Source organism: Nomascus leucogenys, chromosome 16 (assembly GCF_006542625.1).
Source record: "Nomascus leucogenys isolate Asia chromosome 16, Asia_NLE_v1, whole genome shotgun sequence".
Lineage (NCBI taxonomy): Eukaryota > Metazoa > Chordata > Mammalia > Primates > Hylobatidae > Nomascus > Nomascus leucogenys.
Genome location: NC_044396.1, coordinates 92,785,306 through 92,803,033, shown reverse-complemented (window position 1 = coordinate 92,803,033; position 17,728 = coordinate 92,785,306). Strand labels below are relative to the sequence as shown.

The 17,728-nt window shown below is 40.3% G+C and overlaps 1 protein-coding gene across 3 annotated transcripts in view; it reads left to right on the top strand.

The window, feature by feature from the left end:
- PTK2 (protein tyrosine kinase 2) overlaps window positions 1-17,728 on the top strand; it is a 289,297-nt gene that overhangs the window by 130,100 nt on the left and 141,469 nt on the right. For all 3 annotated transcript variants that reach the window (XM_030795169.1, XM_030795171.1, XM_030795163.1), the window contains exons 12-13: window positions 1,031-1,061; window positions 4,880-4,932. In XM_030795169.1, coding sequence (XP_030651029.1) covers window positions 1,031-1,061; window positions 4,880-4,932 — 84 coding nt within the window. The remainder of the gene's footprint in view (window positions 1-1,030; window positions 1,062-4,879; window positions 4,933-17,728) is intronic.

Genomic DNA, 17,728 nt, shown 5'->3' with positions numbered 1-17,728 from the left:
TTACCAAGGAGCTGCCTAGAAGGGCACCACAGTGGTGAGTGGTAGATAGGTGCCTCCTCAGCCTCCCATACCACCCCACAGACACAGTACAAAGATGACAGCCAGAGCAGTGTTTGTGTGCTGAGAGAAGTGAAGCAGTGCTTTGTAAATTAAGCTGGGGTGTTTAAATCTCATCCTGAAAGTTTTTGAGAGACACTAAAATGTTAAGCATAATAACTTGCTTGATTGATGAATTTGTAATTTGGGAAGATTATTCTGAAATAATTTAGCTCAGATGGATTAGAAGACAGGACCAATTGGGGGCTGTTACATTAATTCAGATTAAAGAGTTAAACCAGGGAGGACTCCATGTTTCTTGGTTTGCAAAATGAAGGCTGCGGGAAAGAAAGCGTCTCCCTCACCATTGAACAAAGTCCTCAGCTTCACTGTGGTCAGGCCGGCATGAGCCAGTCACTGTGTCCTGCTCAGCAAAAAGGGAGCTCACCCTGAACTGTGGTAGATAGCTGCCTGGCTCACCTTCCAGCCAGCTGTGTGCACAGCTCCTTTGGGTGACAGCTCCAGGACTTGGCTTCTCTCATACATTCATTCTGTTGGCAACCACGCACATCTGTAGAATTGTTTCCCTTCTTTTTCTCTGTGCTTCCTGCACAGGTTTTTCTGTTGTTACTAGTGAGTAGTTTTATCAAAGTGCAAAATGCCTGGTCCTTTGACAAGGAGTGTTGACTAATCATAAGAAAACCTTCATCTTTTAGTCTCCTGCGAACGAAGTCTTTTACCAACTTAGCATCTTAGTTCTTTATTATGATTAGGCAGTACCCTTTAAACAATTGTATCTAATACTCAGTTTATGTGTGTTATAAATATTGAAAATAAAACCATGAGAACCTAAGGTAGACAGTGTAGCAACTTTCTTTAAAGGGTCATTGCTGGAATACCAGTATAGGCCTCATCCTTCCTCCCTGATTCTAGGCACCGTCTTTTCAAAAGGAGTAAAAAGAGCCTTATACATCTCTTTTCTTTTTCCCTACAGAAGGTGAACGGGCTTTGCCATCGATACCAAAGTAAGTACTGCTTTTTTTGTACTGTTATTTTGTTTTGTTGGAAAGTTTAAGGAAATTTCTATGCTTTATTATTCATTTTCCTAAAAAAATTAAATTCAATATACTTGATCGAGGAACTAGGAAACAATTCTAGAAAGAAATCAAGTCAGTTTTAAATTTTATTAAGTATTTAGGCTTGATCAAAAAGTTTTAATTTTTCCTTTAAGTTCTATGGGGGAGCTAAAGAATAATCATAATGTTGAGAGCCTGTTGTTAAACATTTGCTTCATATGTTATTGCTAATCTTTACAAGAACCTGAAAATATGTGGCATTCTGGCTATTTTACAAGTATGAAAATTAAAGAGAAAAAATTTATGTTAATTTTCTTGTTTATTTCCTGAATTTTATAGTGGGCGTGTTGATCTACAAAATTAAAAGAATCAAATAGTAATACCAAAAGAACTTAACGTAATTTTATATTCTCAGCCAATTTGCTAGGAACTGGGGACTAAGATATGAATGTTAAAATCTAGACAATCAGATACACAGGTAAACACACAGTTATAGCTGTGTGGTAAGTGCTTTCAGAGATACTTGCACTTTCCAAGACATTGAAGAAGAACAGTGAACCTAAGAGGCCACTGGAATAGAGAGGGTAAGGCCTGGGTTTTGTTCTGTCCCTCTCCTTCTTCTCCATAGCCAGTCCATTACTATTTCCTCCAGTTCCATGTTCTAAATGGATCCATCTGCTTCACCGCCCTTCCCACTGTGTCTCCCCCGTGTTTAGCTATCTGGGCTACCCAAGTACACTTCTGTGTTGGGGGTCCCCAAGATCTAGGAGTCACAGGACTCAGCTATGATGTATTACAGCAAATGGATACAAAGCAGAATCAGCAAAGGACGAAGGCGCATGGCGTGAAGTCCAGGGAAAACCAGATTCAAGCTTCCAAGGGTCCCTTCCCAGTGGAGGCCACAAGACACTCTGAATTCCCCAGCAATGGATTGTGACAACCTGTGTGAAATGTTGCCTACTGAGAAAGCTCATTAGAGACTTGGTGCCCAGGGTTTTTATTGGGGGTTCTTTTTACATGCACTCTGTGCCTGGCATGCATCCAAATACCAGACTCCTAGAAGGAAAGCAGGAGTTCAGCATAAACCACATTTTTTGTACAAACATTTTAGGCATGGTGTACCATACCTGTCAGGGGATGGTGACAACTCTGCGAAAATCCAAGTTCCTAGATACCAGGCAAGGGACAATCATGTAAGGTCAGTCACAGGCCTGCTACATTAACTCTTTTCTGTGTACTTCTACTAAATCAGTCTCTGTCCAGTTTTGCTCCTTAGCCTATCCGTGCTCTGTGCTACAGCTTGAGGAAGCTTTCCTAATTAAATATCTTACATGACCTACTCTTGCACTTAGGATACTTGGCAATATTCTTAACCTAGCTTGCAGGAGCCCATGTGATCGTTTCCTGCTCACTTCTCTAACCTTGGTTTTTGTCACTCTTCATACTATTCTTCAGGTACATTGAACTTTTTTTCAATTCCAGGAGCAAACATCCTTTCTCTTCCCTGAAGGCCTTTGCCAATATTCTGTCTTTACATGATCCACTCTTCTTCCAACCCCCTTTTCGTTACTAAGCCTAACTCATCTTCTAGGTCTCATTCTACATCACTTCCTGTAGAAACCTCAATGACCCACCACCAAGCCAGGAGAGCATCCCCATCATGTTTTCCTGTAATAATTTCTAGTTATTAATTACCAGAGTCCTAAACATGGGCTTTTAACTTGTCTACCCTCCCCGGGCAACCTGGCAAGTTACTGACAGCCAGGGTCATATGCAGTACTGTGGGCCTCACACAGGCAAGGTCTGCACGTGGCTAGTGCACCTGTAGCTTTGGACAGTGCACTCTACAGCATCAGCAGTGTCTGATAGAGGTTCATTTGGGGTCATATCAGGGCAGGAACTAATGTTTATTTAGAGTACCTTTAGTTGTGGGAAGTTAAGGGATAATTTTGGGATTAAAATCAAAGCTGGGCAATGTGGCGCGTTCCTGTGGTTCTGAGGCTGAGGCAGGAGGATCACTGAAGCTGGGGGGTTTGAGGCTGTGGTGTACTATGATCATGCCTGTGAATAGCAACCACACTCTGGTCTGGGTGACTTTGTGAGACTCCACCCCATTTCTTAAAACACAGACATGCACACACATAGAGGAATCATGAACATAGATATGAAAGTGAATAAGGAAGGTAGTACATTAGAAGTGTTAACAGATAAAGGAAACTAAATAAATGAAGCAAGCTTTACAAGAGTGGAATTTCCACAAACCTTATAGCAGCAGGACACCATTATTGCTATTGATCAGATAAGAGCTGAAATCCAAGCTATCGTGAGAAAGTTGCTTAGCAACAGCATACATAATTGTGGTGCAGACAAGGGAAAACCCCAGTGTTTTGGCAACAGAACAAGGAAGGAAATGATGTAATTTACTGATTTAAAATATGTGTCCTCTGACTGCCCAGTAAATATAGTTCAAAGATAAGTTGTGATAAATCATGTAGTTGCAATGGAAGAGAAAGTAATGAGTTGTTAGAAAACAACTTTGATTAAATTTTTATACTAAAGATATAAAATTTCAAATATTTGGAGAATTCTGTAAAAGGAACACAAGTCTATGGCTGTTTGCTATGATTATAGAGACTATACAGTTTCACATTAAATGGTTGTAGTGCTTCAGAATGATGTACAAGTTGAGCATTTCTAATCTGGAACTTCAAAGTTCAAAATGCTCCAAAATTGGAAACTTTTTGAGGACCAACATGTTGCAGCAAGTGGAAACTTCCACACCTGACCTCATGTGACCTCATGTGTAACAGGTTGCAGTCAAATATTTGTTTCGTGCACAAAGTTATTTAAAATATTGTATGAAATTACTTTCGGGTTACATGTATAAGGTGTATATGAAACATAAACAGATTTCACGTTTAGACTTGGGTCCTATCCCTAGATTCCTCATTATGTATGTGCAGACATTCCAAAATCCAAAAAATCTGAAATTTTAAGCACTCTTGTTCCAAGTATTGTGGATAAGAGATATTCAACCTATACTGTTTTAAGTGTCAGTATTTCATCTGGAAAAGGTTTTCTTTTATAAAAAGACCAGGTAACTTTGACATCTAAAGACTGTGTGGCTCCTTTTTTCCCTGTGTTTTGGGCTTTCCAAAAATTTTTTACTAATTTTTTAAATGGCATCAAGACTTTTGGCCAAAATTTTATTTTTTGTGGGTAAATATGTAAAACTAGTGTTAAACCTTTTCATGAAGCAAGTAGCAAGATACATTGAGATTACTTTTTTAAGTATGTAGGTAATAGTACATATTAATGTATTTCTTGATAATTTTTTACATGCCATAAATTTAAGAAGGACCAGTCATACTGTAGTATTTCATGTTATGTTTTAGAGAGCAAAATCCACTTCCAGGTGTATGGTTTTTTCTCATAACTTTGGGGCAATCCTTTACTGTGTAGCATTTAAATTTACATTTTTATTTATCCCATTCATACCAGATTAAATTGTGTTGCATTGTTTTAAATTATTGTCAAGAGTATCTTTCTCAGAACAGTTGAACATTCCTTCAGTTGTGTATTTTAATTTCTGATCTTTAAAGCATTAAAGCAGCCTGGGTATTTTAATAATAGAATCCAATTTTTAAAGAAATCACGTATCTAAAATTTTGTCTTCCTCATCCAAGGCAGTTCCCTACTTGATGAGGCCGAGTTGCGGGGTCCTGGGGAAATTGCAGGGCTTACAGCTTTGCTCTTGTCTGTCACAGGTTGGCCAACAGTGAAAAGCAAGGCATGCGAACACACGCCGTCTCTGTGTCAGGTAAGGGGCTCTAGGTAGCAGACCTTGAAAAGCACTCTCGTGGGGTAAGACGATCCTAGATGTCTATTTTTAGTATAATTGCTTCATTCTAGTATAGCTTATGAAAATAAGCATTCTCGCTATCCAAATTTGCATAATTTTACCATCATTAAATAGTTTTAAGTATGGCTTATAGGTTGTTTTTTTTTTTTTTTAGATGGGACATAGGTAAAAATGCCAGATCACTCAGCAAGTTATATAGAATTCCAAATTATTTTTGGGTTTTAATAGCATGTTAATCATATCCAGAATGAAATTGCCATTATAATTTATCTTTGCAATTCAGTAAAATATACTTTGCGTATTTATTTTTTGAAGTTCAGGAAATGTGAAACATTTTAAAACAATTTTTGTCTTTCACAATATGGTGTTTGAATATTGCTTTTTAAAAAATATAGTTAAGATACTGGCATGAGCATTGTCTTAACTATGTGCTGGTGCAGTTAAGTGTGTTGTACTTTCCTTGGTGTGTTTCAAAATAGATATGCCTTTTTTCCCATTTAAAAATGTGGGAAATAAAGGAAAGGGGGAGGATGAGAAAGCATCTTCTATGGGCCCATTTGATATCTTAAAATACATATACCATCTGTATATACACATATATACATTCATAACCATATACACACATATATAACTTGTTCTTATATATGTGCATACATATATGTTACATTTCTGAAATAATAGTTTCCTTTTAACTTTAGCATCTCACTTAGAAAAGACCCAATTCCTGTTTATTTTGAATCAGTTTTTTTTGAGACAGAGTCTCACTCTGTCACCCAGGCTGGAGTGCAGTGGCACGATCTCAGCTCACTGCAACCTCTGCCTCCCAGGTTCAAGCAATTCCCCTTCCTCAGCCTCCCAAGTAGCTGGGATTACAGGCGCCCACCACCACTTTTGTATTTTTAGTAGAGACAGGGTTTTGCCATATTGGCCAGGCTGGTCTCAAACTCCTGACCTCATGATCGGCCTGCCTCGGCCTCCCAAAGTACTGGGATTATAAGTGTGAGCCACTGGGCCTGGCTTCCTTGTTTGTTTTTTTTTTAATTGTGCACAAATGTCCCATAAGCCCTTCCTCAAGAAGTATTTTTGCTTGTATTTGTACACTTGGCAAAGATACTCAATAAAGGTGAATGATGTGTTATACTGTCAAAGTACTACTGCCTGAGAAATCATTGCTCACTTCCTAATTAAGTAGAGAGAAGGTTGGAATGCTAGAGCTGGTCTTATGGAAGCTTCGGGGTTGCCAGCATGTCCTTAGGTAAACAGGTAATCATCCTTATAAGCTTAATCGTGACTTCATGGAGTAGTCCTAGTTTCCAGTAGTGACACTGGGGCGTTAAACAGCACTCAGCATTTGCATTTGTTCAGTCTGTAGTGGGTACAGAGAACTGGCAAACTTGCCAGGCCCTCACGGAGTTTGTAATCTAGTTGGAGAGAGAAAGACCACCACACATGCTACAGTCATAGGAGTTTGGAGGAGGGAGCAACTGCTGGGCATCAAAGGATGTTCTGCAGGATGTTCTGTAGAGTAGGTGAGATTTGAGCAGGGCTTTGAATAACTCACAGGCCCTTTGGTCCATCTTCTTGCCAAACTGTAAAGCAGCTTTTGGGATGAGCCCGGGGGACTGCCCTTTTGGTGCTTGCCACACACTGTCTCCACAGTCTCCCCAGGCTTGATCAAGAGAGAAGGGAAGTGTTCCATTATGTTAATAAGGACTATTCCTGGCATCTGTCTTTGGGTAACGAAGTAATGAAATATAATAAAATAGGCCCCAGCAGTACCTTCAAATCTTGTTCCTCCTATTTTACTAATCTCTTTTAATCAATACTCTCCATTCAAGGTTTAAACCTCAGGTGTGTCTTTTAGCAGCTGGTCATCACCAAACTTGGATTTTACTTCTTCCAGCCAACCCCACTTTATGATCTCAGTGCTTTCATCCTATTTCAGAACCCCATTAAGAAGAATAAAGTTAGCTGGCATTTATGAGTACTGTGTTCCAGGCTCAGATTTAAGTTCTGTGTTCTTGTACGTGTTATCATCTCATTTAGTCCTTACAACAAACCTATAAGATAGTTTTCTTATTGTATAGCTGAGGAGACTATGTCCCAGAGAGGTTAAATAATTTGTCCAAGGTTACACGGCTGCTAAAATCTGGAGTTATTATTCAAACTCTAATGTCTGGCTTTAACACCCACCTGAATTACTTGTGATCCTGCTTTCATCGTTTCTTCCTGGGTATTCCTTAACTAGGAGTTCATACTTCAGTGCCTTCTCCATGTTAGTTCTTAGATTGCTACCGTGTTGATTTAAAAAGGCAGTTCTCTGGTCAGAAACTTTTAGTAATAATTTAGTATCCATCAGATGCAGCTTAGCCCTCCAAGACCTTTCATTATCTGCCCACCACCCACCTTTCCGGTCCTCCCTCACCTCCTCATCTACATTATTTTTTAGCCAAAAAAAGTTGGTGGCTGTGCCTCTCCCAACCTCCTTATCTCTGTTGTTCTGCTTGAGCTGTTCCATCCAGACTTGCTCTTTTCATCATTACATATAAAAATAGTTTCACTTTCACAGTTAGTGATACTTCGATATATGACTATCACTTAGGTGATTTACAAATCTAAGCAAAGAATAATTGGTGTCCAGTGGATATTTAATGACATGGCATTGATTGTTTGGAGTCTTGTTTGTCCTTAGTCATTCCACCTACTACTTGCTTACTTAGGTGGAACCAGACAAACAAGTGTGGTATATTTCTTTTCTTTTCTTGCCTGCCGGCCCTCCCTCCCTCCCTTCCTTCCTCCCTTCCTTCCTCCCTTCCTTCTTTCCTTCCATCATCCTGACATTCAATGGTGTGATATGTTTCTATCTTCCACAAAAACTATAAAACCTAAAAACTAATCAGCCTAGCTGGCCAGGAACCAGTACATTGCACTTAGGCCCAAAGCTGGTAATTCACATTTCTAGGGACATCTTTGTTAAGCCGATACCTAGAAAAACAGTAATATTACTAAATCCGAGGGTTATTTCTTACTGCCAACCTGGAAACACTGTACTGTGTGGGATGTAGTGCTGACACACCAAGGTAGAGGCCCTCCTGCTCCTGGATCCTTGTGAAATTCTGCATGTGCTTCTCCACAGTGAGCCTGTTCAGTGTCTAGGGTAGTGGAGTGAGGCTGCAATCAACTGTATGCCAGCTGCAATTACTTGTTTTTCTGTCATACGATACCTCATTTAACCCCTAACAAGCCCTACGGGATTGAAGAGACCTCAGTTTTACATTTCTGTTTTACATTAATCTGGCCAGCAGATAGTTCTTGAGTGCCTGCAGCATGCCAAGCACTGTTCTAGATACTGGAGTCTACTAGAAAACAAAGCCACATCCCTCCCTTTATGGAGTTTACATTCTTGTGAAAGAGTCAAACCGTAGATAGTGAATTAAAATAAAGCAGGTAAATTGAGAGCAACAGGAAAGTTATTTAAAATTGTGGTCTGTGTGACAATAAACCTGCACATGTATTAACTCGTGTGGGATTGTAAAGCCCTTCATAAATGTTAAATATTATTTAATCCCACAGTGGCTTTGCAAGGTATTTATTATCTCTCCATTTCACAGATATGAAGAATTAAATTCAGAAAGGTAAACAAACTTGTTCAGTGTCACACAGCTTGAAAATGATGGCACTAGGATTGGAACTCAGGTCATTATTACCCTCTAGGCTCTATTGCCTGTCATGAGCAATTTGAGAGAGTTTGCTCCCCTGTACTGATGAACTGTTAGACTCCCAAATGTCGATCAAGATGGAGAGTCTTCGTGGGATTTGTCTGGCTCTCCCATTTTTCTTCACGACCAAAGAGTTCTTACCTGACCCAAGTCTGGGTTCACATGTCAGTACCTCATAGAAACCTTTCCTGAGTACTTAAGAAGATCTGGACTTCCTCCTCAGAGCTCTATAGAGCACTGTACATTTCTCTCATGCATAGTCCTAAAATAGATGTCATTGTGTTTTAGAAACCATCTTGTCCACAAAACCATGAACCCATTGCATGTAAAGACATGTTCTGTTTATCTCTTTATTGTCTGGGATATAAGTTTTGTAATTGTTTTTAAATAAATCCGTGAATTCCTGAGTAAGGTATGGAGATGTGCTGGGTCTTAGAGGAATGCATTCTGGGTAGCGGGAACAGACAGCAGAAAGGCAGGAATATTTGGAGCGACCAGTGTCACTGGGGCTCTGAAGGGATTACCTGTAAGCTTGTCACTGTAAATTGTTCTTGATTTTTTCCTAGGAATCATTATAAATGGTTCTAGATTCCTTCCTAGGAGATGTTGGGCAAGGGAAGAGAGGATAACCAACAGAAAAAGTGAGGATCTAGATAACTTTAGGACAGTTTGCAGCTCTTTGTGGGTCTCTCTTGTTGGCAAATACAGCAGTATCCTTACATTCTGGAGGGAAGATACCAGGTACTTTTTCATATTTCATTGAAAAATAAAGGTAGTTACTGGATCATCTTCAGTAAGATTGCAATGACAGTTGATGTTGAATATATGAACAGTGTATCTTTGAAATTCACACAGTATTTCTCTATAAAAATAAGTGTAATATTAGCAGAGATTTACAAAAATATCTAACAGAACAACATGTGTCCCTGCCTGTATTGTTCTGAAACCTAAAGAAGTCTTTTTTTAAGCCTAATTGTTAAGTTATAAGGAAACTTGTGCTTGTTGTGGAGCTCAGGTACAACTTAGAACATATCTGAAAGTCAAGTGCTGCAGTCTATCGTAAGGGACCTGTAAGTATGCTGAAAGAGGAGGCGTGGCCTCTATGGGGAGGGAGTGCTTAACCAATGGTTGTGTGGGTTAAAATTACCCTAGAAATCAGATACTTCCAAATCAGTGAGTAAAGCTGTATTTTACGTACTTTGAAGGTATAAACTTGGGATTTTTGTTTGGTTGATTATTGTGTTTAGGTTTTTTTTTCTTTTCCTTTTCTAAATTAACCAAGCCCTTGATCAAGCAGTAAAACCTTAATTATGACCAGAAGTACAAGATAACACATGATAGTAATACCATTGCATTATGCACATGGCTTTTGTTACATGTTTGGATTACACATGTGGCACTAGAGATGATAATACAAGTTTTATTATTTGTATCTCTGTCATGTAAACCAGTGCAGTGATCTTTTTCAAATGCTTGGTTTGATCGTCTCTAAGCCCTTCCTGCTAAAGGACAATTATACTACTTTGTGATACTTTTTTTTTTTTCCCACTCTGTCACCCAGGCTGGAATGCAGTGGGGTGATCTTGGCTCACTGCAACCTCCGCCTCCCAGGTTTAAGCCTCCTGCCTCAGCCTACCGAGTAGCTGGGACTACAGTTGTGCACCACCACACCTAGCTAGTTTTTGTATTTTTAGTAGAGATGGGGTTTCACGATGTTGGCCAGGCTGGTCTTGAAGTCTTGACCTCAGGAAATCCACCCACCTCAGCCTCCCAAAGTGCTGGAATTAAAATTAGTCGTGAGCCACCACGCCTGGCCCTTTGTGATACTTTTTCAGTATTTGTTGCAATTTAAATAAATTTTTAATTTTCAAACAGTTTATTTTGGTTCAGTTGTTTATCATGCAGCATAATTTCCTTTATTCAAGATTACTTTTAGGTTTTTCAGGTTAGTGACTGGAAATTATTCCGAACTATTAAAACATTTAATGACATAAATGTTATTTGTATTTTGTATTAAGCTGCTTCATTACAAATTCTAAAACAGCTCACCTGTATATGCAAAGGTGGTTTGTAAACTGTAAAGTTCTATAAAATATAAGGTGGTATAGTCTATAATAATTACCGCATTTTATCTCTTTCTGTGTGGTCTCTGATACACTAGATTTGTTACCTATTCATGACTATGCCACTTATAAATGCAGGTAGATATTTACATATGCATGTGGCTTAGAGATCATGCCTGGCCCATCCACAGGCATCATTTTGTTTAAACCTCATGAGAGTCTTCGTAATATTTTCACTTTACACGTAAAGAAATTAAGACACTCGGAGCTGAAGTGGTTTGGCCAAGTTCACATAGCTGGTAAGTAATAGCCTGATGGAAATCTTGATCTTGGACTAGAAGGTTTGTTCTCTTTACGTTAGACCATATTGACTCATTTCTTTCTTTTTTCTGGAGACATGGTCTCCCTCTGTCACCCAGGCTGGATTGCAGTGGCTTGATCTCAGCTCACTGCAGCCTCAACCTCCTGGGCTCAAGTGATCCTCCTGCCTTAGCCTCCCAAGTAGATGGGACTACAGGTGTGCACCACTATGCCTGGCAAATTTTTATATTTTTTTGTAGAGACGGGGTCTCCCTGTGTTGCCCAGGCTGGTCTCAAACTCCTGGGCTCAAGCGATCCGCCTGCCTCTGCCTCCGAAAGTGCTGGGATTACAGGTGTGAGCCACTGCACCTAGCCTATGTTTACTCATTTCTGAAGCTTGTTGATATAAATGTGTGGAAGGGAATGTGTGGAAGAGTTTGCGTGTGATTCCATTAAGGTTTTCCCCCCCATTTATTAGGAATAGGATAGTACTGACTCAGTTCCAACTCTCAGAAGTGTGCCCTGTATTCAAGTTTGAAAAAGGTTCTTCTGTCTAGTTTTACACTCTAGTTTCAATTTTGATGATGCTGTGGGTTTCCAAGGTAGTCTCTGTTGCTGAAAGCTTGATTTAAATGCTAGCTTTTAGGAATTAAAAGGGGAAAGAAAAAAAAAAAAAAAAACCTTGCCCTAATTTTAGAGCATTGTCACCTGTTATATAAGTAGTTCATTTTTTCCCCTACCAAATCCACGGGACACTGAAAAAATTAAAAAATAACACTAAATGTAGGCCAGGCACAGTGCCTCATGCCTGTAGTCCTAGCACTTTGGAAGGCCAAGGCAGGCAGATTGCTTGAGCCCAAGAGTTTGAGACCAGCCTGGGCAACATGGTGAAACCCTGTCTCGACAAACTGTAGCCAGGCGTGGAGGCGTGTGCCCATAGTCCCAGCTACTTAGAAGGCTGAGGTAGGAGGATCTCTTGACCCTGGGATTTGGAGGTTGCAGTGAGCTGAGATCACCCCACTGTACTCCATCCTGGGTGACAAAGAGAGGACCCTGTCCCCCCCCCCCAAAAAAAATTGTAAAAGATAAATTCATTTTTGTAAATTATATGCTTTGTGACATAATTTAATCAAATTAATGCTACTAATAATTTTTATGTGCACAAAGTAGTAGGTATTGAATGTTATTGACCTGTTCCCAGTACCTGACTCACTGGAAATTATTCTGGTTTCAACAGTCATGAATAGTTTGTAGTCAGTCTGGTATTAGGAGAGACTCCAAACCACTGAGAAGCGTACAGTTGTCACTGACTTCATACAGATAGACTGGCTGATCGTGTTGTGCATGAATAAGGAAGTGAATAATCAAAATAGCCCAGCCATGCTGTCTTCTTTCCCATAGCCCTCCCTCTCCCACCATTACATCATTTGAACTCCCTTTGCTACTATTGAGATTTGAGTGTTCTTCTTAGTGATACCCTTTCTTCTATGGGTTCTAAAGCACTTGAAAAGAATACTTGGAGGTCATGTAGGTTTTGAAATATCAACATCGTATGTTGTAAAGTAGTATCCTGAAAAAGGACCCAGAACCACTCCTTCACCCTTGAGTTGAACTTCTCTTCTCAGCTGCAGGCAGTGCAGACAGTGCAGACAGAAACTCACAGACCTCCCTGGCAAGGGGTAGCCTGAGGCACTTTCAGATTTTTAAAAAGGCCAAATGAAAAGCTGAGCAATAATGAGTACAACAAAAATTTAAAGTGGATTTTTGTTTTTATAAACTCTTTCCAGCCCACAGAAATCCAGCTCAGTCTTATAAATTTTGTTTCCAGAGGAGAGTATTCCCATCTTCTCCCAAGCAGCCTCCATGCTAGAAAGGGGAAAAAAAAATATGAGAGTATTAGAAACAAAAATGTATTTTTGTCTTTATAAAATAAATGCTTCACAGTTGGCAGTGTTGGGTATACTTGGCTTATGAACCATCTTGATCCTCTGGCAAAACTTATTAACAATAATTAATAAACTTCTCAATCTTTTTAAAAAATATATTATTAAAACACAAAAAGCCCAAGTATCATCATCTTACCAAATATAAAATAAATATTGCTAACATCAAAAGGCCCAGTTATTTTTTTCTTTGCAGAAAATAATTTTAAAGGGAATGCTTGAAAGTTTAAAATATAAATTCTAGAGTTTGACCTCAAGTCTTCCCCCACCCCATTTGTAGCTTGTAGCTATATAATAATTGTGAATTGAAATCAAACTGCATGAGTCAAGACAAAATATTGTTGATGCTTTTACAAAGAGGAGACCATGGAAATGAACAAATATTAAGTACCTACTATGCTTTTGAATTTTGAGTTTTTAAAACTTTTTATGGAAAATTTCAAGCATATACAGAAAAGAGAGAATAGAATTGTATCATGATTTTTCGTATCATCATCCAGATTCAGCAACTAAAAACTTCTGGACAATTTTATTTCACCTCTGCTTCCGTCCACTTACATACACACATAATCCCTGTTGGTTATTCTAAAGCAAATCTAAGGCATATTTCACCTGTAACTATTCCTAAAAGATGAGACTCTTTTTTTACAAAACATTATGAGCTATCCAGTCAGTGTTCAGATGTCCCTGATTGTCCCATTTTCTTATGTGGTTTCGTCTAAACAAGAATCAGACAAGAAGTACTTTGTGAATTTGCTTGCAGCATCTCCTTTATGTGTCAGCTAGACCTTGTTGATTGTTTGTTACTAGTTGCAATTAATCTGTTGAAGAAATTGTGTCCCTTGTCCTATTCTCATATTCTGGATTAGGCTGATTACATCTCTATGATGCTGTTTTGTTTAACCTATTCTTTTCTGGCCCCTTTATTTCCCATAGCTGCTTGTTAGAATCTAGAGAAGTTTGATCCAGTTTGGGCTTGATTCCCGCGCCCCCCCCCCCCCCCCCAACAAGAATACTTCGTAGGTGATGTATATCTGGTTGTTCTTTGTGATGTTAAGACTAATCAGTGGGTTTAGGTCCCATCACTCTCTGATCCATACATGAGAACGTTCCCATGAGCATTTCACCTAATAGTTTTAGCAGCTGTTGACATTAATGCTTAGATTTCATCAGAGGCCACAAAATGGCACCCTGTGAATCCTGTCATTTCTTCTCCCTTTGTTTAGCTGGAATGCTTCTAGAGACAGCTTTCCCTCACCAGCTGCTTCATTACCCTCGGGAGCAGGCTTCTCCTGGGAAGACAAGAAAACTGCCTTTTTCTTTTCCTTTACCAGTTTTTAAAATAATAAATTTTACCTTGCTAGTCAGATGTCATTCTTTGAGATTTTCTTTTTAAGATATCAGTATGAATTTGTGTGTTTTTCACATTGTTGGGATAGGAGGTTCCCCCATGACCACCCCAGGTTGGATGATTACTGGGAAACCTGTTTGCTGGAACATAGAGTTCAGGTACTGTTCAGCTTTGTCAGCACCACACCCTCATGCCCAAGGAGAAGAATAGAACTGAGAGGTATGGGCAAAGGAAAATACCGTCTTACTTATGTAACTAGAAATAAAAAGGAAAATGCTGATCCAGTTGGACTAATCTCGTTATGCTCTTTATCCCTATTCATACCTGTTCCTCCAGAAGCCCCAGACTCCCTTGTTGCTCGCATACCCTCTGCATACTCCCTGTTTTGTCTTTATTGCTCGGTTTCCCCCAACTTCTAAAACACTACACCTCTGTCTCCTGTGACTTCTCTATATATTCCTCTTTGTCACCTTCCTCTAACTAAAACTCTGGAGGGCACTGATACCCCTTGGTGCCTCTGTAACCCTACTGATGTCTGAGAACCGTGGTAACACCAGGACTGGAGATGAGGTAAGGATGCCTTGATTCTCGTTGCCCCTTCCAGACTACTCTCCCTCAAAAACACCAGCTTTGAATCTCACATATCAGAACAAGGCTGTCCTATGTTCCTCAAAGTTCTGAGCACCCAGTTCACTGTCACTTCTCCAGCATCCCCCATCGTAGTTTGGGAGGATTTCAGTGTTCATGGTAGGCAATTCTTCCAGCATGTCTTTTTTTCTTCTTCTTCTTTTTTTTTCTTTTCTTTTCCCCCCATTGCCCAGGCTGGAATGCAGTGGCATGATCTCGGCTCACTGCAACCTCCGCCTCCCGGTTTCAAGCAATTCTCCTGCCTCAGCCTCCCAAGTAGCTAGGATTACAGGTGTGCACCACCACACTCAGCTAATTTTTTATATTTTTAGTAGCGACGGAGTTTCACCATGTTGGCCAGGCTGGTCTCAAACTCCTGACCTCAGGTGATCTGCCTGCCTTGGCTTCCCAAAGTGCTGGGATTACAGGTGTGACCCACTGTGCCCAGCCCCAGCACCTCTTCTCTCCTTTCTTCCAATGGTGCTGTATGCTATTTCTTGTTCCTGTGGGGCCTACACTTTATCTACAACTATAACTTTCCTCTAATTTCAATTTTAAGAAAACTCTCTCTGACCACCACCTCCAATTTTTCTAGCTTGTTCCTTGATCCCATCCCCATTCTGCTGTCTACATCACACTTTTTTGTCTTCTCTGGTTTCTTAACAAGCCTAAAACCCCTGATCAATAATTGTATCCTTCCCTGGCCTACATCCCCATCATCTCTGTCCTACTCGTTTGTTTGTTTTTAACTCACTTGGCAGAAACACTGCCAAGTTAAAGCCAGCTCATTCTGTCCCATGTCTGCTGTAGCACAACTGAACCTTACAGCGAATAGCACAACCACATTGCTTTGGTCTTACTTTCAATTCCATCTCACAGCCACTTTGAACCTTTACTTAAACCTCCAGCATTTGCCAGCCATAAGTGCTACCTGCCTTGATCTCACAATAGATGACTTGTCCTCACCCAATTAGATCTACTACTTTTTTTGAGACAGAGCCTCTCTCTGTCGCCCAGGCTGGAGTGCAGTGGTGCGATCTTGGCTTACTGCAATCTCTGCTTCCCGGGTTCAAGCAATTCTTATGCCTTAGCCACCTGAATAGCTGGAACTGCAGATGCCTGGCTAATTTTTGTATTTTCGGTAGAGACAGTATTTCTCCATGTTAGCTGGTCTTAAACTCCTGGCCTCAAGTGGTCCATGTGTCTCAGCCTCCCAAAGTGCTGGGATTACAGGCATGAGCCACCAGGCCCAGCCCAATTAAGTCTAATTTATTACCAGTCTACCCTCTATCACTTGTTACCTGGTCAGGAATTTTCCCTGCTCTACTACTATTAGTTTTTTTTCCCAACGTGCAGCAAGCCAGTCATTGTGGCAACAGGTTTTGCCAAAGGGAAAAGATCTCATTCCCAAGGCTGCCGTGTGAGGAGATGAGAGAACAAATGTCAAATATGCCTCTCCAAAGATGAAATTTTAGGGATATTTATGGGATAGAGGAGCAGGGCAGTTGAAGGCATGGGAAAAAAGTGATTGGGTATAAGGAAAAGTGAGTTAATAAGTGATCTGCACACACATAGTCAGGCTTCCTGACTCTTCATAGAATGCATGTTCAGAAAATGGTAGCATTACCATGATCTGAGGGAAGAGTTTTTAGCTCTCTGATTTCATATGGTCATCTCTCCTGCATTGGCATAAGCCCATTTGAAGGATCAGTGGCCTCAAGCTGCTTGAGCGGGACAAGAGCTGCCCCCTACTTCCTGAAAAACAAAGCACCCATTACTGCAGTGACCTACAGGAAGCTAGTGGGAGTTTAGTTATGGATTGTCTGGCTATTTGACTTGCTAGTGGGAGTTTTTAGATCTAAGCAAGTAAAAGCAACTGATATCATTTGGATATTTGTCCCTACCCAAATCTCATGTTGAAATGTAATCCCCAGTTTTGGAGGTGGGGGCCTTGTGGATGGTGCTTGAATCGTGAGGCAGATCCCTTATGAATGGCTTGGGCCATTCCTTTGGTGATGAGTGAGCTCTGGCTCTGAGTTCACATTAGAACTGGTCCTTTAAAGTATGTGGCTTTTCCCCACCCCACCCCTTGCTCTTGCTTTTGCTATGTGATGTGCCTGCTCCCTCTTCACCTTCTGCCATGATTGTAAGCTTCCTGAGGCCTCCCCAGAAGCCAAAAAGATGTCAGCACCATGCTTTACATAAAGCTGGCAGAACTGTGAGCCGATTAAAACGTCTTTTCTTTATAAATTACCCAGTCTCCGGTATTTCTTGATAGCAATACAATAACGGCCTAACACAGCAAACAAGGCAGGTTAAGTTTGGCAGGCTTATAATCAGGTTAGCTCTGGTTTCATTAGCACATCACCCACTGTGGTTTCCCCACCTTAGTAGCCCCCTTCTGACATCACTGGTCCCCTTATGATAGAAGAACTCTTTATATGAGTTACTGTGATTCAGTGTTGCTTCTTATTGAAATTGCCCTACTTTTGCTTCCAGAATACCATATTCTTCCTATTTCACTCCTTATTATTCAACACTTCACGCCTGAGGATCCCAGGACTCAGTTCTTCTGACACTTTTTTGTGTCAGCCACAGTCACGCCCTTGGGGATCTCATTGTGTTTCATGACTTAATTATGCTGCTGACTCTCAGATTGTTATCTTAGTTTTTCAGACTTCTTTCTTGAACTCCAGACCCCTGTGGCCACTACGTTCTCACCATGTGGAATCTGATGTCTCATAAGCATTT